This window comes from Sceloporus occidentalis, unplaced genomic scaffold (assembly GCF_023333645.1).
Source record: "Sceloporus occidentalis isolate IW3139 unplaced genomic scaffold, rSceOcc1.0.p SCAF_195, whole genome shotgun sequence".
NCBI lineage: Eukaryota > Metazoa > Chordata > Lepidosauria > Squamata > Phrynosomatidae > Sceloporus > Sceloporus occidentalis.
Window position 1 is genome coordinate 38,975 of NW_028317175.1, and position 27,387 is coordinate 66,361.

Sequence of the window (27,387 nt, forward strand, 5' to 3'; positions counted from 1 at the left end):
CAACCAATCGATATAAGCATTCAGGAGGATGCAAATTTGTTCAACGTACATTTATTCTAATAGAAGGCGCCTAACCAACAGTCCTAACCTGTCTAGCATAGCAACTGAAACGGTACAGAGTTAAATAAAAAGTTACACTTATGTAACAACGCTGTTTTTTTTCCCAAGAAAGAACATTTTTATAAGCATATACTTAAAAATAGAAACATAAAATGTGATGGCAGATAAGCCTCCGGCCCTTGTTCTTGATGTAAAGTCTCAAGCCTCAGTACTCGGTCTTTTGTTGGATTGAAAAATAGCCGCAGGCATGTTTAAGTTCCCTTACCGTGATAATATCTACCACTTCTGCCGGAGAGCTGTTTGTCTTCCTCTAAGTAAAGCATTTACCTTACGCATGGCACTGTATGTGAAATACAATGCGTGACATAATGTTCTATAAATCCATTCAGTGTCTCCCGGTGAAAAGACTGAATGGTTGCCAAAGGGACAATAAATTACCTTTTTATAGCAGGGACTTTATTCATCTCGTGAAAGGGTAGTGAATGAACGTGTGAGTATTGCTTCCCTTTTAAAAAAAAAAAAAAAAAATCTATTGAAGTTGTACGCACATTGTGATGTATTATGTAATAAAACACATAATGACTAACGCCTTTACATCTACGTTTCCTGCAATATTCTTTGATTTTGTAATAATGGCTGATCGCCATTCATCATATCATACCCTTCCCATAATATGCAAACTTATTTCCTTACTCATAGTCCAAGGAAGGCCTTTGTTTAGCAACTCGCTGTACAGTTATATCCTGTTTCCAGAATCATTATTTATCTTCTTCTTGTTTCTGTTTTAAGAGATTTGGAGTAATTTAGTGCATATTGAGAGGAGTCTCTTGATGGAAGGGGTTTTTTTTTTGTATAGGGACCTAATGATGGTGGTAGTGGTGAGAGACTGGTACAAAAATTAAAATAACATTGTGGTCATATCTGAAGCTTCAAGTTGAAAGAGATGAAAGGAGTGATATGTTATAAGCTACAGACAACAAATGTGTGTGAGTTTACAGGAAAAGGGGAAAAATGATCTCTAGTTACAGGAACAGGCGATACATAACCTAACCTGGACTGCCAAGGAGAAGTCAATACTGAAAGCAATAGACCAGACTTTGTACTTTACCCCAGGGTTTATTGCATGCAAACACATAAAAGAAGAAGTAAAACAGATTTCTCTTTCATTTACTCTCACCTCCTGCAGAGACAGAACTAAAGATAAATATATTTTACTTTGATTTGTTTCACTTTCATTTGATATTAAGCAGCTATCAGGTTTCGGGGACCATGACATACCAGCAGTGTCCAGTGCCCATGGTTTCCATGCATGTGACCACTTCTCATTACCAAATTAACTGTTAGAGAAGGCTTACACAAATGCAATGGCAGTGTGATCGTTACTCTATTTGTAATAAAGTGCGCGCTCGAAGGAGTTGTTGACGGGCATAATTTGGGTTTGGAAATGAGGTATGCTCTCATTGTTGAGTTTCTTTTTGTGATAAAATGAATGGCCACCTGCCATAGACTTGCGTTTGGAATCTATGTAACAGTAAGCACCAACGTCTTCCATGGATGCTTCCTCCTAAAACCCTCCGTACCTCTAGCTTTTGGAGAACACTAGGATATGACATTATATCCCAGATCCCAGCAGGCAGTATGGATAGTATGGAGGAAGCCTTGAAGGTTGAGTCTGTACTCAAGCACCGCAGATCTTCCTCACGCTCATGTAAGACTAGGCTTAGGGGCTGCAGTAAAAGTTTACCCCAGGCCCTTTTATGTTTAAAGACGGCTCTGAATGGCTGAATGCAATGCATTGACAACATGTATTGAGGTTTCAGAAACAATTAGAAACCAGCAAACTAGCTCAAGTATCTATTAACCTGGAGTATGATTAAGCAAATGTTTTAATATTCATTTGAATATTTCAATCTTTTATTCTTTAGATTATAAGATTTAGCTGCTATGCCCTTGTTAGGAACCAGCCAGAGTGGTAGAAGGAGAGGAGTCCAGGTGCGGTGTAGACAGCAGGGGACATGGTGATGAACACTAAGAGCATCAGAATAACCAAGCGCCATTTGCAGGTAACTGGAAGGTTATAAACCGCGGCTGGGAGTGACCTCACTGATCATGTTGCAGGAAGTCCCATAAAAAGCTATATTATTCTCGTTAAGCATAAAACCCAGTGCCATATAAGCCGGCACTGAAAAAAGTCTGGTTTTATCTCATTGTTTAATATAAACTTACGTTTTTCGGCAGACCTGGAGGCTGCTATTTAGGGTGATTGTTCCTGCGCGATCCCCACACTGAGGTGATTCTTTATGGCAATGCTAACGAAGTCCACTCTTACATAGACTTTCATTAACAAGAGTGTCCCGCTGGGTAACAATGAGCCATTCTGCTGTTCACAGTGAGCAGTATAATACCTTGATTGTCTAGTAGATTTGGCTAAGCTAACAGGGCTAGAACAAATATGCATGGCTCAAATGCACCTGTCTGAAAATAATATGCAAAAAGTAGAAAACATATATTTAACTAAAACTCTAAAATCAATACATTACACATAACTTGCCAACAGCTTCCATTTACTATTTTTATACCTTACACTGTCTCCTTCGTAGAGTGGTTTCCTACTACACAACTCTGGAACACTCTCCAATAATTGGAGCACCATAAATTTTAAACTAACCTCCCATTAAAAAGGTGAAATTCTTGTTTATGAGCTTTTATCACTGCTAAGCAGCCAAAGAAAAATTTTCAACCCCAATGCAAGCTGGATGATTTCCCAGTAGTATGTGATTCAATTAGAAATTAATTTGTAATGGAGTGTTTTGAGCTTAATTTCAAATATGAAGTTTGCTGTTCTTGCTTATTTCCTGTTTTGAGATCTATTAATAAAAATGGTGAAGCGTTATTGGTTAGAAGAGCCTTATGCCATAATGGCATCTGAATTTTATGTGACTGAGAGTGCGTCCGAGTTTGACTCGGTAGAATTAAGTAACAAGTTCACTTCCCTAAATACCTCCCAGCAGGGATGATGGGTACCCCACCTATCTCAGTCAAGGTCAAGACAGGATAATTTCCCTGTCTTGTATAAGTGATCTGTGTATTTTGAAACCTGATCTCTGCATCATCTGGTTAATAGAGGGGGGTCAGAATATTTTAGATCCTGGTCTTTACATAGTAGGTATGGCAAGATCCCTTAACAAAGGTATATTGACCTTTCGGTTCTGAGTGATTCCTATTGAGAGTGCGACATGAGTAGTATAGTTGTTGACCTCACCCTTTTGTTGGTATAGAGTACTTGAAAGAAGTTGTACTCTTTGTATTTGTGAGCTCAGTGTCCACTGACGTGTATTTTGGATAGACTTGTTTATGCTATCTTGGGAAATGGTTAGAATTTTAATCATGAAACAGATAAAATGGTAAATATGTTTCCCTGGTCGCTTATAACAGAGGAAAGCGGAGCAACCAGTATCTGAAAATCAACTCTGAAGAAGGAAGAGATGGAGAGAGGGGTAGTCAGTTTTCTCTTTACGACTACCACCCTGGGAGATTGATCTAATTAACATGATTTGTGTCTGCAATTTATGAGCCATCCAACATGGACGGCTGTGTTGTTTAGACAGGGCCGGCCCGACAATGGAGCCAAGTGGGGCAACCGCTCCAGGCGGCACTTTTGAAGGGAAAGGGGCGCCGAGTGGTTTTCGCTTACCAAGCTGTCAGTACCCGCTCTCTCGCTCCTCTGCGGCGAGTCTCCCTGTTCGGTCTCGGTGCTCCGCATTACAAGCCGGCACCGAGACCGAACAGGGAGACTCGCCGCAGGACTGCTGAAAGGTAAGTACAAGGGGCGGGGGGGACGGAGGGAGAGGAAGGGTAGATGAGGGGGGGGGGGCGGCATTTTAAAATTCGCCCCAGGCGGCATTTTGCCTTGGGCCGGCCCTGTGTTTAGAAATACCAAACATAACCAAGTGGGTTGTGCTCTTATACAAATGTGCGCTCGTGGAGACCCTTAAGGTGGCTGTATTCATAACATTTGGAATGCAGACTTCACATAGAAAGAGTCCTCAAAACAGTCTCAAAATAAGCGCTCCTCCACTCCGTGCACGTTTAGAAATACTGCCTCAAGGTGTGGGTCAGAGGTTTGTTTTTCAGCCTAGGGGGCCTCAGGGTCACCTAATCACTTCTGTTGCCCCATAGGCAGTTTTTCTGTGTTATAATATTTGTACCTACTCATAATGTTAGCTAGTCTATGAGCCATCAGTATCTTCGTTCTGAGACAGTTTTGTCTTTTTCTGTCCTGGTGCATTAAAAAGAGAATATTGCTTTGTAATTAGGCCTCAGTATTTGTTCAGTGCTCCGGCAGGAGACCATCATCCACCACTACCTCACTACAGCTGTCCGTCAGCACATTCCACATTTAATTGTAAGACTAATCTATAAAAAGCAAATTGATGTTATCCTTTACCGAATGAACTGCTATTTCTTTTCATTCAACCCCATATGCCTTTGTAATCCAGAACCACATTTATGCCATGGCATTAGTAATTTAATCGTACAAATAATTGTTATCAAGCGTTATGATGAACTGTTCAATCAGGTTATGAGTGTGAGATTTGTGGGAGCCAAACATGCCACTATTTAAGGTGCTGTTCCACCTACACTGCTAAATGTAATACTTTTGTAACTAAATGTAGCACTAGTGTTATCATTGCTAATACTGTAGAAAGCCCAGACCCCACTCAGAAATTGATTCTTGAGATAAAACAAAAAGTGACACTATAGCCATCATATGCACTTTAAATATTCCCTGTGTCTGTTTGCAAATGCATGAGGGGTTCTACAGAATGCAGTTGCCCTTTATCCAACCTCCAGCTAAATGCCGCGCAGGAGATGTGTTTAGCTGAAAATCTTTGTACATGTGATATACTCACCTCAGGTCTCCCCCGGTCTCCTCCAGCACTGGCTCTGGAAATGTTGCGGGTGGAGAGCTGTTCAGAAAAAAGCACGTTATGTATAAGACGCTAAAACAATGTCAAACAAACTCACAAGCCGGATGAAAAATTACAGAAAATCAGAACCCTTTATTGATCCATTAAGCACAGCCTTACAGTTGGGGTGCCAGAAATTTGTGACGGAGCGGCCCTCTACTTCTTAATAAAAACCATGTGAATCATTAAGAAGCCACAAGACAATCAGTCAAGGATAAAATACATTTCTTCTGTATTAGCATTAGTATGTAGTTAAATATTTATTTATCCTGATGCAGACAATGAAGTCTGTTTCACACCCTGCTGAACAATGTTCTAGCCCCTGTCCAAAGTTCGTAAAAATGACAGCTCTATTGAGTGAATTTTGACATTTCCATACCATACACCTATTTTCTATACTTCCTGGTTTTACTCATTATACTTCTCTACGTTTCTACTATTCTTCTCATGTATAATTTTCAAAAACGTCCTACTACCTCTGTACATCTGTAATCTAAAGCACTTCCGTTATTTAAAACCTCTCCCTTTCTCTCTCTCTTTGCTTCTTTAATCATTGTAAATCACACGCAATGTATTGTGCCTATTGTGCACCTAACCTCCATTATCAAAGAAACTAAAAAATTATATCAGCAACAAAACTTAACGCCACCTAAGTTTGGAGCTAACTAACCTGCAATTCCCCTCCTCTGCAAAAAAATCCTAAAACTGTGATATTATTAAATATTAATAATATTGTATAAACAATTTACAAAAATGTATACCCTCTTAGGCATCTGTCATTAGTTATTATTTTTCAGCAGGGGTGAATTGTAACTTCTGCACCAAAGGGTTCCTTGCCCAAATATACCGGTAAATCCAGTTTCATGATTGACTCTCTATAAAGTGACTTTATAAATTATGTGTGGTGTTAAATGTGATGCTTTTAAGATTTTATTAAATTCAGTGTGTTTTGCAGTTTTACATGGAAACGCAAAATCCCTCAGGCACAGAGTAACATTACTGGCCCAAAGGGAGGTTCTTAGAATAATATTGTGCTGGGAATTTCCTCAGATATTGATCATTAGTCATATGGTGTATAGTAAGGGAATTAAGTAGGCTAGCAAAAGGCAGTTTAATGGCCAAAGTCGAAGAGAATGAGTTGCACTTATTTGTATATCGCCTACACTAAATGCTTTGTCTGAGAAAAAAAAAAAAAATTTCTTTGTGTAGTGGGAAGATCGGTGGCAATGTTACTCCTCTACAGCAGAAGTCTTGCTTTTTTTCACTGTAGATACAAAACTTTTGTTAAAGAGGAAAGATTTAATTTTACAGTTAAACGTGCAAGTTTCCTAACATCGCTTATAAATCAGAGACCAATTGTAACTTCCACACCAATAAAAAGTGAAGGAACATCTGAACCCTGCCAGGTGGTTCATGAAGTGGGCAGCCTAATATGGTTTCTAGCTTCCATGAAAATCCATTGCACAAAATGGCACACGTGTCAACCCTAGTCAAGCATTGTGCCAAATGCATTTAGAATATATGGTCAGCCCACTAACCAACAGAGCAGGAAAACCTCAGGTAATGTAATCTATACTTTCACTAGCATAATTAAGTGCCTCCAAGTTGCCAATAGTAATGTTACAGTAAAAAACAAGGTTCCCAGTCTTCCTCTTCTGGAACCACCATTCCTGATGTGAAATATTGCCCTCAAAACACCTTGCCTTTGAGGGAAGGTGGTGGGCAAACAACCAGTCAATCCACCGCAAGTTTATGAAATGTATGAACCACGCAGCAACGTCTGAAGCTGTTTTTAACATATGCAAGAAGAGAATAATCCATACATATACACGGGACTCCATTTAAAATTCTCAAATTCACGGTGTTTAACAATCTCACCAGCCCAGTAATAGCGCTTGGAGAGATGTTTGTCCAGTTCAAGAATACTAAGGAATGGGTGGATTAAGTGAAAGTAATTCTTAATCAAGGCAAGTTCAATCATGATAATGTGGAAAGCTGCTGCTAACCTTACATGAACCTTTCTGAACGGCAGGACTGATTTACTGAGTATAATTTTACTGGTCTCGGTTTCAAAGGTTGACTTATCAAATACCGGTAATTTTGAGATAAAGTGCTTTGTGTAAATATGTCTAAGATTTAAAATGCAAATGTTGTTTGGCTTTGAATAAAAGGATTAATTACTTTCATTTTCCTCTCCCTTGCACGGATTCACTGGGAATATATCACTGTTCTTAACATGTTACTCTTTAACAGTTATTGCCTTGCTGACTGTTTAGTTTGTCTGCTTAAAACCATTACCATTTCCACTCACTCGCAGTACCTGGAGCTGCTGTCCACTTCCTGACAGGCAGCAAAGCCGACTGTTCTGTGTATGAGCGTCCTTCAATGCTTTTTTTTAACCTAGCGGCAGAGCTACAGCTTGAAACTTATCAGGATCTTTCCACGCCGGCAGCACCCAAGCCTTCTAGCTGCCATCATGTCCTAAGGGGCCGAGCCAAGCATCTCAGTTGAGAAAGTCACCCACAAACTCGAGAGCATGAGTGACACCAAACAACTTTTTCGATATGCATATTGATGAGAATTCTCAGTTATTACAGAATTACTGCATTTGTGTATTTCCATGAAACATATACACGACTCATTAGTTTTTGTATACATTGTTGTTATGGCTATGGTTTTATTTATCTTCCCCACCACACTCAAGTTCACTTTGCACTGTATATTGATAACGATGGTCTGCCCTACTTTGCAGGTTTCGCAGTAGCCCAGTGCATAAACCAGCATAGCGCATCACCAGCGTCATCACCGTCCCCTCCATCGAGTGGCAGCTCCAGTGGAAGCACTGGACCTTGTGATTCCGTCTCTGCCAGTTTAACATCAACTCCTTCTACAATACAGAGCCCAGCAGGTATCAAGGTTTTTCTCTTTCCTTCTCAATGGCCCATTATCAGTAATACAAACTTGAACACTTTTGATCGAAAGGAGAAACATAAATTGCTCAGTTAAAGCATTGCATTCAGGAAAACGTGTAACTGTGAAACATACTTAAAGTTGCATTACTTGTTAAATTGTGTTTATTTCAGAGCAAAGTACTGCACCATCTACCTGTTTTAATCATAATATTGGGCTTTGGACAATTAGATCATTGGAGTTACGACTTAAACAATATTGCCCTGCTCTATTATTCTTGTTGCGCTGAGAACTCACTTCTTTATCCTCATGGGTTAGCATTGTGATGATAAACAAGGTATTAGATATCCCAATGTGGGTATCATGTAATTATCTACGGATTAAGCAGACAGCACAGAGCTAAAAAAAAAATTGAACTTGGGGAGGTGTGATAAACACTGAAAAAAAATGATTGGGATATACAATGATTACATGTCAGTAAAACGTTTATGGGGAAAATAGAACACCTTTTTTTTTTTTTCTTTGAAATTATCGGTGCAGTGCCACTTAGATAAAACAATAATAGCTCCCGCCAGTACAGTAAGGAAATAAAGCTTAACGTATTTTTTTATTCTTTTCTCTGAAGGTTTCATCACATTAGAACAGCACAGAAACCTTTAAGAATATTTCCTGTTTCTATGGCAACAGTCTATCAGTGCCTGCGTTTTTGTCAGCAAAATAGTCCAAGCATAAATTATGAATTAGGGGAAGTGTTACATTCAGCACTTCAAATTTCTACTTTCAATTACTAAACATATATTTCTTTTAGTTTATTAATATCCAAGTGAAATCGTAGCTGTACTTTATCAGAGATTACTTGTGTGTAGATGCATATATAACATTTATTCTGCCTTGATTGTAGTGTGTACATATACTCGCATATATAACTACAATCACCTGGATGGGTAGAACGCACAGTGCTTACTGCTGTGGAGCTTGCACACTGTGTCAGGAAACTCTCTTTTCCTGCCCAGGTTCCTGCTTCCCCTGGGCGGGAAAGAGAGTCTCCTCCCACTGTGTGGGGGTACCACAGCGGTAAGCTGCCTGCCTGCGTTATGCGGCCCAGTGACCACCTAGATGTCTGGAGGGCCCCAGTAATGCTCAGCCAGCCCCAGGACCATTGAAATCTGCAAGAGATGTAAGGGGGTGTGGGAGAGTGATTGGGTGAATGAATGAATAAATGAGTGAGTGTTTAGGGGCAGAAATGGGACATGCAGGCTGTTTAGGGGGACAGATGTGGCACAGGCAGGCTGTTAAAAGGTCAATGCTGGCACAGGCAGGCTGGTTTTTTTTCAGATTTCTATTTTTTTCTCAGTTGACATAAAGTTTGCAAATTTGTGAAATAAATATTCTTGCTGGGGGGGGGGGGGGGCTGACGCCACACAGGATCCAACCCGGGGGCCAAATATTCTAGGTACGCCCCTGGTGCGAGGATAATTATACCCAAACAGTCCACCATTCTTAAGAATAATGTAGGTTTCTTTCCGGCAATCCATAGTTCTGGACATTCCAGCAATTTAATAAACAGGCAGGTTTCTAAACAGTTCAAATAATAATGCCTAAACATGCAGTAGATCCCTGTCTACTAAAATGCAAAGCAACAATTACGATATGCTAAAAGAAATTTGCCCGAGGCCTGCAGGTTAAAGTCTCAGCATCTGCTAATTAGGAGTAGATGAAGATGTACAGGCTATAGAGGATTGTGAGTCCTAAATACCTTCCATTTACATCCCTCCCATAGACTCTGTCCGTAGGCCCTGTTCAGCGTGTAATTCTTTGCACCCAATTTATCAGCCAGGGTGCAATGATATTACACTCTATAAATAGTTAAATTATGTATCTCATAAAGTGGTCCAAATAGCAGAATACTCAAACATGGAGATCTAGTTTGATATATTTTTCATTCCAGAGGGTTATAATTTTTGCAATGAGGTTGGCAGGAGTGCTTCAATAAATCTGGTGATCTTGGGCCTCAGAGATGGGCACTTTTGTGAAGCAGCTAAAGGATTTTCCTGAGTTCATATTGACTTAAGCAAGAACTTTGGTTTGCAACTTATGGCTACTGTCAGTACATTTCAGCGGAGTCAGAGATGTCCCTCAAACTTGGCCATATCGTGAATATTGTTGTGATACTTATTTAGTTTTTACCCAGTACTAGGATGTAGCTAAGCCAACTCAAACCAAAGTGAATACATCCCAAAGTGGAAAGTTACTCTTGTGTTACCAATTTGTATTACATTGGAAAAGGTCATGAGAGTAAAAGAACATGATGAAATCTTTAAACTATTGAGTTATAGTTCTTACAAAACATTCTGTTACCCTAAACCGAAGTGTAGACAGTTCTGATTTTGTTTTCCAGTTTTGTGGGTCTTTTGAAGGAAAGTGTTTTATGGACAATTTTATAGGAAAGGCTGTTAGTGTTAATATAATGCATAAAAAGAAATGAGTCAGACATCTTTATGTGGATTCCTTAGACTATGGGTTGCTCACACATGTGTTCTTCATCACTAAAATTAAGGTTGACTGAGTGCAGCTATGTGCCTTTTTAATTTGCTCATTATACTTTTGGCACATCCACAGATTCTCGTATAGCTACAATCATCACAAGCTGGTATGTTGAATGCTTACTTACGTTCACATAGCTGCATAGAGTTACCATATCACGTTGTTTGACCCAACGTGACATATCTGAAGGAAGCAATGACAAGAGAGAACAGTTTATTCCAGCTACACTTGTCATGCTTTACTTGCGAGAAGAGCTCTAAGTTGTCTCCTGAGCACCATTGGTTGCTTACTGTGCCCTCTCATTGTTTCCAGACATTGCCTGGCACTGTTTCTAATCTATCCTCTTATATTCAGAATGTCACACAGGACAGAAATGGCCCAGCTTCACAAGGATCGGCATACCCTTTCAGTCCTCGGGTACTGTTGGGTTTGAAAAGCCTAGATTGGCCTCTTCCTTCTTAGAAGTGAATTATTAGACTTCTAAGATTTATTATCTTTTTATTATTTTATGCATGTGCCTTTACACACATTTATTACTATTGAAATAGTAGTCACAAGCATTTATTTTGTTCAGCGTAATAGAAGTGTTTCCGGTGATTCAGGCCGGCATGAAGACTTATTATTCATTCCCAGCGCCACCCTTTTATTTTACCAGCCCCATTAATTTAAGGTTGTAATTAGCTCAGGCAGGAGAATCAATAAAAGCATTTTCGATTAACTAAAAATGCCAAGTGAATAGGAATGCACTTTTAACAGTCTTTTAATAGTACATTAAAAGAAGCATTAAATGACTTTCATTGAAACGCACCTTGAAGAGAGCCATCTGACTTGGTATTTCTTTATTTTATATGCATTGACAGTAGACCAGCAGTGGTGGCTTCTATATATATACACATGATATATATATATAATATATATACTGTACATGGATTAAATTACACTAAACTGCAGAATTTATTCTCAGAATGCAGGCTTCATAAGCATATTATCTGTGTCTGCCTTTATATAAATTGATTTTATTAGGTAGTCGTGATAATCAAATAATAGAATCCATGTTGCCCCGTATGCCCATTTGTTTTAATTCTTAGATGTAGATGTGAACAATCCATTTAACCAAAAAAAAAAAAAATGAGCAATATAAGTTTGTGAATGAAGCAATATATCCTCTGGGTTGTGAAACTCATTATCAGGCTTTTGTAAATCATCGGTGGAAATGTGTATTTTTTTTAGCGTATATAGGTCTGCACATGTGGTGTGCACAGTAATAAAACAAGAATACAGAGAGTCATTTGATGGCTTTTCCTTTGAAGCCACATCATTGCTTATGAGCAGTAATGGTGGCATTAAGCCAGCTGAGTATCTCAATCTGAATTTCTATTTAATTAGTACTCAATAACTGAGGAAGGAAATCTAGTTTCTTCACCCCCACCCTAATAGAAATCATTGCAGCTATTTTCAGTTTTACTTCAAAAAATCTTGGAAAATGTCTTTTTCTTTATTTTATTTAATTGCGTTAGTCACCATTATAATGTTTTTGTATAAAAAGTATGCAAATAGTTTTGAAGGTACTGGACATTGAATAGGATAACCTGACCAATATGTGTAAGACCCATCCCTGGTTCTACAGGAAGATCTAATATGTCCAGTATTGGCCAGATTACCTATAGGGTAGCAAAAAGAACTCTGGGCAAAAATTGTCATTTGGTCTTAATGTCCAAAATCTACTGAATGGATAATATCCATGTCACATGGCAACTGTTGAAGGTAAGTAACTAATCTTCAGGGAATATTTATAATTAACCCGTCTGTTTTTTTTACTAAATATCTTGCATGGACCTGTTTTGTTGTCTTTGTCTAAGCTGCTGTTATAACATGTCATGTAACCCGTGCTCTCATTCCTTCTTTGTATTTTCCTCTGTTTCCACTGCTCCAACCTCTATGATCTATCGCTATGTTTCCCTCTAGTAAGGTCTGGCAGGAAAGGAAGACGGCGAGTGTTTAGTCTGTCGGAGGCAGACAGTCACGGTGGACACTGGGTTTAAACCCCAGAGCGGCATCTGCCTCAGTGAGTGTCTTGGATAATAAATTCCCGCATCTTACTGATTTAAGTTTCATTTCATTAAGTGCATCACAGGTAACAGACAATAGAAACCTCATCTCGTATAATAACTGATACCGAAAATCACCGACAAATACCAACTAACCACTCTTAAGAGACCTACTAATATTATACCCCAAAACAGAGCAAATTTTAATTCAAATCCATTTTATATCTAAAAATAGCTCGCACCATGCTCATCTTGTGCACAAATTTTATGCGTCTGTAATAATATTTTCTTGGGAATTATCAGATTTATTTCTTTACATTTTTTATACTGTTGCATTCATTTTCCAGTCCAGTTTCCATTGTTTTGGTTAAATTCCGTGTGCACTTTTTCCTCCAATCAAGTATTTGTATAATTCCCCTTATGATAAAGCAGGGTAATATATTTGTAGCAAAAAAAATAGTTTCACTGATACATTACGTGGAGGTTTGTTAAACGTTGTGTAACTTTCCATCTTGCGCTGTGAATATGTTGACTCTGGATTAATGGCATAATCTCAGGTATCTAAGACAGAGACTTGCTGTTTCACCTCAATTACTTTGCTTTATGTTACGAAGAGCCAAACTCCATAAGCTCCTACTACATGAATAGCTGCGTTGACCCTGTATAAAGCATGCTTAAATCAGTGAAATCTATTGAGAGAAGCCACCTCGCTGATTGAACTATACATTATGCAGGGCCTTCCTTCTTGGAGAGAAATTTGCCAGAAATGACCCTACAGTGACTTCATGGAATTGAAACCACTGCTCTTCCGTCAACTCCTGCTTTAGTGAACGAACCCCAGAAAATATGATACAGTTGCTGAACGTGCCTTAAAAATCAAAACAATTCATCTTTATTTTAAAATGAGATTGAATAATGCATAATTAAATGTATGAATCTCTGGAGCCCTATATTTGTCATTTATAATATAGAAACACAGAATCAGGTCAGATTAGTCTCATTCCTGTTCCGTGTTATGTGTCTGCACTGTGCTAACCCAACCATTATATGCTTGTTGTGCCCGAGGGCCAAGTGTAGCGTGTAAAGCAGGTAATGTATACATTACCTTGTTCGTGTTACGATTCACAATTTTTTTTTAATTATATTTTTATTTTCTTTTGCATTTTTTTTTTTTTCTTTTCAAAAATGCAAGATTTTGTTCTTGTTTTTTTTTATGGTGTGTAACTAAAGGGAACTTTGATTCTGAAGAAATGCTTAGACATTGCATGCTTATCTCATCTCTCATACGCAACATTTTATTTCAGTTTTGTACAAGTTCATTGGTAGGCAGGGATCCAAATTAAAATTAAGTTTATCTTCCAATTTAAGAATTAGCAAGAATTTTTACAAACACGCTGTTTGTTCCGTGAACCAGATTTTATGGGTTGGCAGGTTCACACCTTAAGATATTAATCATGTTGCTTCACGCAGTGTCCTGATATCCACTGCTTTAAATTCTCGGAACAGTGTCCTTCAGCAACCTTCTCCAACTGAAAAAGAATTTGTGATCTTTATTTGGAAAACAATCAATTTTTTAGTCAAGGTTATTCTAAGGTTCAAAGAGAAAGTATGACGCATGAATGTAATTTTTTTCTATTTTTTTTAATATATATATTTGAATCTGGAACAACTTTTACATCAAAAATTAGAATATCCGTTCTCTAACTTTATGGGCACAGGCATATATAAATAGTACGCTGAATTTTGAGCTCATCTGAGCAGGGTTCTCCTTACCTTTTGTTTCTGTAAGTCCAGATTGTCATGCTATGCATTACCTGTTATGTCCTGTTTCCATTTTCAAATCACATTTTTAAGTTTGAGGATATTATTATTATTATTATTGTCAGGCTGATGCAACCATCAGTACATATGGTCTTGGTAGTTTTCATTTTACTATTTGTTTGCGATGGGTGTCTACTAGTTTGAGTAATAGAGTGGTAGCATTTAGTTGATTGGCTAACTTTTCGATCCGTTACGTTGCCCATATTTTCTCATCTGATTACTTTGAGTGTGCTCACAACCATAAATATACATATCCAGCATGAATGTCAACACTACAATTACATGGTTAATAACTTTATGGTGATCAGACACTTCACCTTCCCATCAATTCCACATTACTTTCTCTTTATTCGCTTGGCCGCAAACACTCACTGCACTATTATGAATGATAGGAGTATAATATCTTTAGAGGCTTCACATTTTTTTCTTTTTTTCTCTTTCTATCATCTGTGTGATTGATTGCAAACATCCACAGTATCTTGATACCAGTTGTTAAAGCGAGGCATTCTGATTTCATCTGACTGTGAAAAACAATAGGCTAATAATTATATTATTTGGGAATAATGGACATTTTGAACAGACGTTAGACCGATATTTAGACCTGGAGTGCCTTCCTTCCCTAAACAAAGTTAACTCTTTAAACCAGCAACACTGGTTTTCTGTAAGGATGTTGGGTTTATTTCCTAATGTTTTATTTTTTATTATGATTTTGTTTAAAATTAGTAGTTTACTTTTTATAACCCTGTAAAAGGAATTACAATTTAATTTTTTCTTATCTGATATCAGTATGTGCCAACGACTTGGCTTTAGGCAAACCAAACCACGGTGACCCATTAACAAATTTAATTTAATTTTTAATTATTTTTTTTTACCTTTTCTATTGCTTTTGGCTTTCAATCCATTGACCACATTTAAATTAACAGTCCTTGCATAGTATAGAAACATACTTCTTTACATCACATAAGAACCGCGTAGTCCATCTAGTCCATTTTTAATATTCATTCTATGTCAATTCTTTAGATGATGCTTCAATACCTGACCAGCCCCAACAGACGATCTGTAATGAAGCAGAGAACTCTGAAGAAACACTTTCAGCAGCCTCCAAAACACGGAAGAGTTCCATGAAGACCGATGCAGAGATAGCAAACTTGGCACCCAGCTTGACTCCAGCACCCCAGCCAACCATTTCATTGATATCCAATGAAAATACAGATGCACTGAGCGTGGAGTCCCTTACGTTGGTTCCCCCCGTGGATTCTCACAGCATTCACATTTTGAATTGCGTCATTCAAGTTCCAGCGGAATCAGAATGTTTTCCAGAGGCAGATGATGGAAGTGTGTACCATGATAAAAAAGCCAACACTGATGCGCAGTGATCAGAGACAAAAACACCACGTTTTGGGACAATCGTCTGAAAGCTGTAATGGTCAGAAAATGTGAACATTCATCTATCGTGTACAGATGTCTGCATCACCAAGGATGTATGTATTCAGCATTTCCTGCAGGGTTAAGAAGTCCCTGGGGTCCCATTACTGTACAAGTCAGATGTTCCATGAATGTTCAGTAAGACCCTATATGGAAAAGATCTGTTTCATTTGCTTAACATGTTGTTTTCATGAAAATTATTTTTGAATAAAAACTAGGAAATATGAAATTTGTTATGTTTGAAATATGTCATGACAAAAAACATAGGCTATTATAACCTTTATTCTATTTGCTTCTTATGTTTTTAAGTTTCTTTTCCAATGGCATTAAGGTGGGAATCCAGAAGGGACTTTGCACTATTTGGCACTTTAAACTAGATTCTCACAAATCCATGTACATTAATTTACATGTTTCTGTCCACACCAGGTAATCTCTCCCCATTGATTAAATTATGTTTTATTTAATTAGACATAGGTCTGATGCTAATAATGGATGATGGCCTGAACTCGGTGCAATAGAGACCAGAACTTACTTGACAATTGCTGTACAGGTGAATCTTAAATAAACAACGGTTGTAATAAACATGAAATACATGTCATATAACACACATCTTCCTGAGATGGGGAACACAACATTTTGGTCAAAAAGTGTTAATATACCCTTGTTTTCCATTAACTGTGGCCTAATTAAAGATTGCGGAGAATGTATTGTCTTTTATAAATGTACTTTGTACTTATTGGGTTCTGAAACTAAAGACTTAAAGGCATTAATGCATTTTGTTATAGTCAGCTTTTTTTTGCCATTCTGTATAACTTTTAATAAACATTGATCCAGGGGGAAATATGTAATGACAATTCTAAAAAAATTTCGTGGTGAAAACAGTTTTCATTATTTGTGTTACAACAGTGTCAGAATTATTATTGTAAATCTAAATTAAACATCCAAAATTAGTCAGTCATAATAACAATATAGAGAATTGTAATCAAACAAGGTGAACTGCCTTCATTAAGAAAGAATGCTTAGCAAATTGTCACTTTTTGTCCAACAGCAGCCTCTGACATAAAATGTCCCTATTGTATAATTAACTTTTGTTGTAGAGCTCTTTGCAAGGATATTTGTAAATGGATTGGGAAATACATCATCAAAAGTCTCTCAAAAGTACAAGATTCACTAAACGTGCATAGACTTCTCAAATATAGCTATTTGTTGATTTTTAACCATTCTCGATGAGATTCAACACTTTCAGAAGAGTGATTTTCAAAAGCTAAGTATTTACTTCCATACCAACTAGCATACTGTCCTTCTTTGTAACTTCTTGTAAAGTCTGTAGAGCAGAGATTATAACTTCAAGCAATGGATGGCTGTGAACCTAACATGTTTTCAAGATGATACACAAGGTGTATATGCTATCCAGTATGAAGGGCTGAGCTGGCCCTGTATAAAGGTGACTGATTTTCAGTATGGACTATACAGGGGCCACCAAGCTTTTAGTGGAGCAGGAGCTCACTGGAGTTGACCCTTCATAATGCGTAGTGATGTCTCTGATTTGAAACCAAAACTCTACGGCAAACTCCCCGATGAGAACCTCTTTGAAACATATCCTCTGGCTGCACGTGACAATAATAAATCATAGCACAGCAAGAAGAATTTACCAACATTTCATGTGAAATGTGGCATGTGAATGTGACAGTGCCAGAGTTCTTTCTCATAGGTATGGAGTTGTTATTTCTAATAGATGGACTAAATTGTCAAGTTGTCAAATGAAAAAGGTCAGAATGTATCTGTAGTAATGTAGAGCAGCATCTACAATTCAGGGAAAGTAAATAATTCTTCTGAAGAATTGGTTTTATGAAATAGAAATATGGTCATGCTTTGTTCCTTGGAACAACAGAGGTGTTCTACATGTTCTGAAGTGTGAAAAGGTGGGTTTTTTTAGCTTCACAGTGTTAAATGAGCTAATACTTATTTTTAACATGATAAAATTTAACTCTGCTAAAATACTAATTCATCAAGCATTCATTGTATGCCCGCCCAGCATGACCAAGAATACACAACTCGGCCAGACAACAAAGGAACTGCCACATTATGTGTATGTGTGAGGCTGCCACATAATGTTGTGTGCAGTGATGGGATGGGATGGGATGGTATGGTGTGTACAGGAGGGGCTGCTGCATAATGCCTGCAGTGGTAAGATGGTCTACCTCCAGCATTGGAGCTTATTGCTGCATAGCTGTCCTTTATGAATAAATGTCAAGACCTTGAAATGTAGTTTACTAATGATTTTATCCAGTTGTGGTGTCTGCCTTCAAAATTATTATTATTTGACAATGTCAACGTAATGTAGCAGACTTGAACACTAATAACTCCTTGCTGCATATGTCATAGCTTATTTCTGAGGGGATAACCTTCTGAAATAATAGGTAATACGGGGTAATTGCTGCCTTTTCCCTTGCTTTTGTGACAGCATGGCACCAATAGCCCTTCCCAAGTTATCCAAAACTAGTGTATATGGCAAAGATGGGTCAGGAACCACCAGGACTCGTATGCTGACCTCATATGCATGAGGCTCTCTAGAATGTAACCATATAAATCTTAATTAAGTCATCACAGTAGGTTCTGGACTTTTGGAATGTCACAAAAAGTGATGAAGGCTTGTTAATGGTCACTTTCCTAATAAAATCTATTTGGTAGAATGCTGGGGTTCAGTCTCAATGGCGCCAAGGTTGCTCTGAGCAGGAGGAGACACAGAAGGAAAGTTAAGAGGAATAGTAATAGAGCAATTCTTAAGCCGCCCGGGTCAGTGTGACTAGTTATTTGCTCAGGGCTCTGTAGTCACACGTGACGTACTCGAGAGCTGGAATCTTGTGCACAGGACACTGGTGAGTGTGAAAGGATGGTCCCCGTAAGCCAAGGCAGGGAATGTGAAGTCATGGAATATACGCTTAGAACTCGGGTCATAGCTTAGGGAAATCAGAATGAAAATAATTCATTGGACATACTGATCCTACACCGAAGGAAAATCTATATGTTACAGTGGCAACATACAAAGTACTTTTTAGTGGTTAGGCTATCCTCATTTATTATAGATGTTAATGCAAGGATGTGCATATAGCAGTATAATTTAATAGTTTTTCATAGTTGCAATGAAACATATAAAGGTGAAAGCATGTGATAAATATTGATCTAAATATAGAACGCCGTGGTAACATGGTGAATTCTGCTTTAACCCGATTCTTGCTGGTACGAGAACAAAATATTAAAAAATTTTAATGTTACCCATAGTAGTAACTAAAAACAATGTAAATTATAATATTAGTAACTTTTGGTTTTGTGAGGACTTAGTGTTGTATGTTTGCTGTTTTTTAAAGCAGTTACAAAAATTAAATGGAATAAGAAATAAAGAAACTATGGAGGAACCAAAAATTGAATGAAGAAACCCCAGTGTTTAAGTAGTATTACCGCCCATCCTGACTGTCTTGCTGCACGACACAGGCACCTTAGAGATGTATGTACGTCTGAGCCGCACATGTGAAATGCAGTCTATTTTATCTGCTAGTGAGGATGCGTGCCTCTTTGCGCGTAGAGTTCCATCATTCACTTTCTTACATTCCTCTCAGAGAGTGCTGAGACGTGATGTCGTATCACTGAGCTCTTAGCTGTATGGGTCATGCAAGAAAAGATATCCACTCTGTTATCACTGTATATTCTGCAATCCAGATGGTGTTGCTATGGGAAAGCCTAAAGCACCGCTACTTTTAAATACCATGGTGCAACGAGCCACTAGGTATTTGCAACATTTTTACTTTGAATCTGCAAGATCCATATGCGAAAGGAAAAGAAAACCCATGTAGTTTTATTATGGTTCTGATTCTGATCAAGTTTCCATACAGCTTCTGGCGACTGGAGTATGTTGTGCCTATTTCCATTTACACGCAGACCCACTTGTGGCCATTATTGGCAAGTTATCCCTTGACTTATCCCTATGCAGACTGCCCAATCAGAGACAATTTAATGTAATGGTAACACAGAAACCATTAACTGTTAATAAAGTGCGTGACCTTGTAGTTTTCTCAGTTGTGTGTTCGTATCCCTAGTCTTTTAATAGACTGTATTTTGTAAGAACAGGAATCTTTTCCTTCTGCAGCAATGTGTCTTAAAATATGTTAGTGTTATTGGTAATGTTGTACCCTCCCTATTGTTACAGTGCTGTGGAATCTGCTGGCACTCTGTCAACTAAATGTACTGTAATAATAGGGCCAGGCTAAGAGCAGCACTTTCTATTGGTAGACCAGCTTGCCAGCATGCACAGATATGTGCATACTGTCAAATATATGAGATTTGTGTACAGCTCCCTTTTTTAATATATTTACTAATGGGTTGGTGGTCAGGGCTTTTTGGTCAATAAGGAGCAGAAATGTCCTTTGTATCTATTAATAGCTTAACTTGTCTTTCAAAAATGTAGGTTACCCTAGATCAATTATAATCGCATGCATGTTTAAATCCCCTCGCTGTATTAACCTCTACTACTTCTGCTGGGATGCGTTTCCACTTATTTACCAACCTCTCAGAGAAGTAAAACGTCCTTTTATTACACACAACCCTCTTATCCACTAGTTTTAGACTACGACCTTTTGCTCTAACATTTATCCTCCTTATTTTCCTTCTTTGGGAAATTTGCTGAATCACTTTATCTATTTAAATGTTTTCAGAGCAAGGTCACATTCGTTTCTTTCAACTACCTTCAAAGTTTGCTTCAGATCTGTCAATACTCCTCACCGCTGCATCATAGGAAAGGCCAAAGTTTAACTATTGAGTCTTTGAATTACAGTTATTTCAAAGGGACAGGTTAGTGTTCCTGACACCCTCACTAAAAAAAGAATGCATATTAAAGTATTCTGTGAGTACTTTCATTTAATATACATTCTCCAAAAAACAAAGATAAAAATCTTAAAAGTAGCTTAATTTTTTGGTCTTCTTTAGGATTAAAAGTGGACTCTATAGGTGAAAGAGTTGAACTTGATGGAGTTAGGTCTTTTTTCAACCTAAATTGCTAACTATATGTAAAATACAGCAATTACTTGACCTAGACATTGCATCCCTGCTGCAGCAGGTGCCCTCTTACTCCATGGGAGGACGTTTCCTGCCTGTGATTGACTGCTTCAAGCAGCCAATCAGTGACAGGAAAGTGCTCCGATTAAAATCAGTTGAAACATGTAACACACATGCTTGTTTATCGAGCCAACATTGGAACTAACAAGAAGTTATGTGCATGAACACATCTTCTGCATAGCATTTAGCTGGAGGTGTGAAAAGAGTATTCGCAAATCATGAAAGGGAGGAATTCTATCTTCGATGCCAATTCAGGAATTATGTTAATAGTTAAGCAGGCAGGTAATTGTAGTCTGGGCAACACTACCACATTTGCTTCGTCTTACAGAAGGATCATCTCAATAGCCATTTTTGTTTTAAGACAAATGATTAGTTTCATTTTACACAAAATGCTAAGTTTTCCATTCTTGTATCATGACATTGTTCCTCAATGGTAGATTCAGTTTAGGTTCTTTTGGTTTGTTCCACACAAAAGTGACTCTGGACGAGAAGAACTTCAGTGACATTTAGACATATGAAATGTGCTCTTATCTATACTAAATACATTTCTGTCTATGTATTAACCGTCACTGTGTGATCGCCAAACAGGCAGAAAAGGTTAAAAAAACAAAAACACTGGAAAAACGTATTAAACAATTCCAAATAAATATCTAAATTCACACAGGTGATGTCCACCCCCATCAGGGCATCCCCTTACTTACAAGAGATTTATGAAGGTCTAAAAAGATTCAAAGCAAAGTCCTGGTCATGTTCTTGGATGATGGAAAAAGGTTTTAAAATGTACTTCAAACACTTTAAGCAAAAATGTAAAATAAAAAATGAGTTTTCTGTCTCCATCCCCAAAAAATATATTAGAATATAAAAACTTTTTTTTTTTTTTTTTTTTTTAAAACCCCTCGAAATATGGATCAGTACGGTACTCGGGGGATGTTGCTAAACATAATTGTTTTTTTTTTCCCAGCAATGGCACTTAATCATGTGGAAGAATCCTGTGCAAGATGTTTTTTTCACCCATATTTTTTCCCAGATTCTATTCCTAATAAATATTGTGTTATATGTAAGAACGGCATTACAAAGAAAGTTAATCGATGCCTGACAGAATTAGTCAGTGGGCATATACCTTTTATATTTTTGAATGCTTCCATATGGATCAAATTATTCCGCTTACATTTTAACATGCACCACCGCCTTACAGCATAGTGGTACATTAGATCTGACTTTAGGTTTCAGCTTCTGAATGATTCTAACACTAAAGTTTAATTAGTTAATGTTAGCTGATTTACTAACCAACAAGTGAAATGCTATAATCCAACAAATATAGAGAGAAAGCAAAACGCCCTCTATAAAGCTGTCCAAGAAAATGCGATGCATTTTGAAGTTGGGAAGGGCAAAAGCAGGGGAGGGCTGGCAGCCTAAGGCCTGGGGGGCAAGTCTAGTCAACTGGCCCGTTGCACCATCAAAGCGGCTGCGAGCGACATTGAAAGCGGCCGTCGTGCGGCAGTCACTCCACCAGCGCCTAATGAAATTAAAGTGGCCGGCGTGCACGCACCGCATGCCTCAGCTCTTCATCCCACCACTTTTAAGACGTGTTAAGAGGAGCTGAGGCATGGCCATTGGGTCTGACAGCCGCATGATGCAGGGGGGTACCTAGAGTATTTGGCACTTGTGGCAGACCCTGTATGTGGCACCCCCCCCCCCCACACACACACTTTAAAACTGCATAGTTTCTATGGTTAGGCAAACATTGACAGGGGTACAGCATATTTGTTATCATTATATGCTTAGGGATTATGCGGTACCACCGTCAATGTGTGCCTATACATTGAGCCAGACACTGACAACCCCTATCACTATATACTAAGCCAAACATTGATGTGGTGTAGGCTTACCACTTTAGTGACTGGCATAGTATATAGTAGGGATGCACCGAAATGAAAATTCTGGACTGAAACTAAAAATTCAGCATTCACTTGGCCAAAACTGAAAAAAAAACCAAAAAAAACCTTTAAAATACTTTATTAAAAGTAACACCAAAATTAGACAAAAAAATCAACAACAATATTAACATATATATACACACAAACACACATATATATAACAACAATCACAATCCTATCATGCCCAGGTTCTAGCATGTGCTGGCTGACTTAGCATGATAGGAGTGTGATTGCTGTTTGCAATTATATATATATATATATTAATACTGTCATTGAATTATTCTGTCCAATAAAAGTGTTAACACACCGAAGTTGGACCAAAAAATTATTTATAACAGCAATCACACTCCTATCATGCCTAGGCAGCCACTACATGCTGGAATCTGGGCATGAAAGGAATGTGATTACGGACTCCCTATGCCAAGCTATCCCCCAACACTTACACATCCATGCTATCTGAAACCCTCATTCACAAACATTCAGCATAACACCCATCACTCTCACACACTTACATTCAGCATAACACCCATCACTCTCACACACTTACATTCAGCATAACACCCATCACTCTCACACACTTACATTCAGCATAACACCCATAACTCTCACACACTTACATTCAGCATAACACCCATCACTCTCACACACTTACATTCAGCATAACACCCATCACTCTCACACACTTACTAATCCACTCTTTCCTACCTTTTCTTCTTTCACTCTCACTTTTCCTCCTACTCCTCTTCTTCTTCTTCCTGTCCTTCCGGTGCACTGAGCCAGGTACGCATGACGGCCGCATTCAATCCTGCTCGCGGCCGCTTAGTTTTTAACTTTGCGGCCGCAGCCGCATTGAATGCTCGTCCGTCCGGCCCACCGGCCCGGATTTAGGGCGGCCTGGGGGGCAATTGCCCCCCTGCCCCCCGGCCCAGTCCGCCCCTGGGCAAAAGCCATCATAAACATCAAAGATCTTTAACAACCAATACAAAAATATACAAATATATAAATACAAATGCCCCAGTGCCATTGAAAGCCACGCATGCCCATGCCATCCCACTGCCTCCAGCGTGTTTTACAGATGATGCGGTATGCTTCCGATCATGACCCATTCCAAGCCTTCTCCATACTTCTTTCTTCCCATCATTCTGGTACAGGTTGATAATCTAGGTCTAAACTGGCCTTTCTATTCTTGTGGTTTATGAATGGTTTGCACCTTGTGGTGAACCCCCTATGTTTGCTCAACCCTGTCCATAAAACAGCTTTTGACTCAGCTGTTTAATTGTCCAATTACTGTTGGTCCCTTGAAAAAGAGGGGGCTACAGATTAGTATTACATATTAATTCCTGAACCCTTCCTCCAATTTGGATCTGAATACCCTTCAAATTGAAGCTGAGAGACTGCAGTTTAAGCCCATATTGTTTACTCAACTGTAACTTTAATTTATTTTAGTAAACAGCCCAAATAACAAAACTTGTACCTGTGTCCAAATATTTTGGGACCTAACTATATATATATATTTTATATATATATATAATCATATTATAGCATTTCCTGCATAAAGTGTCTTCCTGCTATTTTTTTTAATGGTGGTTTAAGCATTAGACGAGCATATTATACTCAGGGTTTTCCATTGATTATTTTATATAGCATTAAACATCAGTGGTTAATTACACCCAACAACCTTAGATCGTATGGAATTCACTGAAGATTACCATTTATGATCCAACCACTTCTTTGGTGACAATGTTAAAGAGCAATTTCTAGTTCTGGAAATTACCTTCTTTGCCCAGTGAGAACAGTTTATAAATTTCCAAGTCTAGGTGTTAGTTTTGTTGGTTTGTACATAAGAATTTTATATGATTAACAGTCATACTAGTGTGATAAGGTGCTTTCCAAAATATATAAGATATCCCATGTAAGCTGCATTAAAGTAGCTTTAGCTGTATTCAGATCTGAGGACTATTGTTATTAATGCTTACATTTCTACACTACATATATAGAATATAAGTGCTACAAAAACAATAAAAATATTCTAGTTTTAGGAAAATACAGCTCAATAAATACTATGAAATATCACTGATACAGTTTTCCTTATTTAAGGGCAGTTAGAGAGTTGGTGTCATAATGGCGTAACGTCTTCACACCGCAGAGATATATTAACAACAATAATAATAGGTTTATTTAACATATTTAATTTTACTGCATGTCGTTCAGTAGTACACATTTGAACATAAATACATATATATATATATATATATATATATAAACTTCTGTATACAGGGGTGGTCCAAATTCTTTGAACAGGGTCAGTTCCTAACAAAGAAACTAATAAAGGTTTTGGTCACTGTTTTGTTCCAACGTTGTCCCTGTTGGTACACGATATGGGCTAAACTATTCAGAACAGCAGCAACTCGGCCATGAAGCGGAAGACTGCATAAAGTCACAGAGCCGGGTCATTGAGTGCTGAGACGCAGATCTGCTGATTCTATTTGTCCATATAGTGTATATGTTACTCATTGCTCTATAACTGTCATAAAGTCTGATAGACTCAGCATGAACTATGCAAGGTAGGTTACCTGCAGCTTTCCCACTTTTTGGGGGCTCTGCTCTGTAGAGGCAGGACTAGCCCCTGACAATCTTAAGTGAGTGGGAAGTGAACATGGCCAAATGCTCTTCCCCTGCATGGAGAAAGCGACCCAGGAAAGCAGAGCTTCACTTGGAGACTCCAGGTCAAACCCCAGGTATGTTTATGGGAGGAAGACGCACAGGCCGAAAGTGTTCAAGCATGAGTATGTTTGGTTATTTAAAATTGTATAGGTGTGTTTTTTCTCTCTTTAGTTGGTTTTGCTTTTGGCCTTACCCTACACATCAAATACAAAAACTAATTCGAAACTAATGCTAAGTGCATAGTTCTCTCATGACCCCACTATGGTGGTTCTTTGGTTGTTTAATGGTAGCCAGGGCAATGCTGTAACTTGTTTACTTTTCACAGGATGTTGTTGTTTTTAAACTTTATTTTCCAGTTTTTTTCTGTCTGTTCGTAAAGTGACCGAGATGTAGATTACCCTTGCGATGCTGCAATACCTCTACAATGACTGTCAAGTTTGGGATGTTGTTTATGGTAACATTTGCTTTACAAAGGAACTATGAGAATCGTAAAATAATTTACTGTATTTTACGAATTTCCAGAAAGCAGCATGATGACCAGAATTGAATAGATCTATGAATTTCCCTAAACTTTCAGGGGACTGCTGTCCAGTTAATTCTTGAAAACAAACAAATCATTCCTTTCCCTTTGAAATGATTTGATCTAGAGTAAATAACAAAATGTTTTCACAGCATCGTGAATTATACCACCATACCATAATGTTGAGGATACTGGCTAAACTTCACGATCCTTAGGTTAATAGTGTCCTGTCTGGAATGTGTCGGTTTCCAGCCAACTCACTTTTACACGTGAGAGAGACTTACCGGTCAGATGCATACTGATAGCCAGAGACCATATTACACTAACACACACGCATTCATACGCACTCACACAATCACACACTTTAACACGAATTTACGCACTCATGCTAACACATACATTTACACGTAAACACTCATGCTAACACACACTTAAGTATACATGTACACTTACATATACAGACTCACTATAACAGACATACATAGTCCCTTACTAACTCCCTTACCCTCATACTGCTTTACCCGCTTACACCTTTACCTAGTTCAGAGCCTTCTTTCTAGCTACTTGCACACACTTGGTGAGCAGTCTCGCTTTTATGTTGGGTCCCGTAACATCTCCCCTTCCATGAGGGGACCTACTATTTTAGAAGAATTTTACACTGGCCCAGAGGATAATTGCCATCCTCACTCTCAGGCCAGCATTGGACTACCTGATAAATATTAGTCCTTTAATAGCCCATTGTGAAGACTCCATTTAGTTACTCACCAAGTGTGTTAACCAAATAACTCTAATGCCAGTCTTCATGGAATTCTTGATTTGCCATTATTTCAAGATGCACTTCATTCAGCCATCTGTATTCAAGGAGGGGTATCAACCATAACATACTGGTAGCAAAAGCACTAACTGGAAGTCTTATATATGAAGGCATCAGCTCCAGGCTGTGTGACCCAAGGAATCTGCCCCTTTACCCTGGGGCAAAAAACCTTAAGACTCTTGGACAAATCCTGATAGATCATAAGTATGCATATTAGACATAAAATATCCTTCTAAAATATATCTTTACCAGCTTATTTTTTACTTTAGATTTTGACATTTAGAGTCTAATTCTTTACATTTAAATGGGTTGAAGATGAATTACTTGATTACAGTACATACTGCCCATCCATGAAAAGTCACAAACTCAATCTCTTCTTTTTCCCTTAAGCATAAGTCTCCATAATATAGATTCCCAATGGAGGTCAATCAAGGTCACGCAGTATTTGACTGTAGAATTCCTGGAAGCAATTAGATAAACAATATATAATGAAATATATTACATTTTTTGACCTATTGGAATCAAAGCTTTAAAGCATACTTAATGTTATTTAATAATAGATTTA

At 38.1% G+C, this 27,387-nt stretch overlaps 1 protein-coding gene across 1 annotated transcript in view; it reads left to right on the forward strand.

Moving 5' to 3' along the window:
• Nucleotides 1–15,729, forward strand: part of LOC149278283 (protein CLEC16A-like) — a gene marked incomplete at its 5' end in the record, with an annotated part of 52,851 nt that extends 37,122 nt beyond the window's left edge. The window contains 2 exons of the mRNA XM_089502119.1: nt 7,783–7,938; nt 15,374–15,729. Coding sequence (XP_089358245.1) covers nt 7,783–7,938; nt 15,374–15,729 — 512 coding nt within the window. The remainder of the gene's footprint in view (nt 1–7,782; nt 7,939–15,373) is intronic.
• Nucleotides 15,730–27,387: the final 11,658 nt, after the last annotated feature.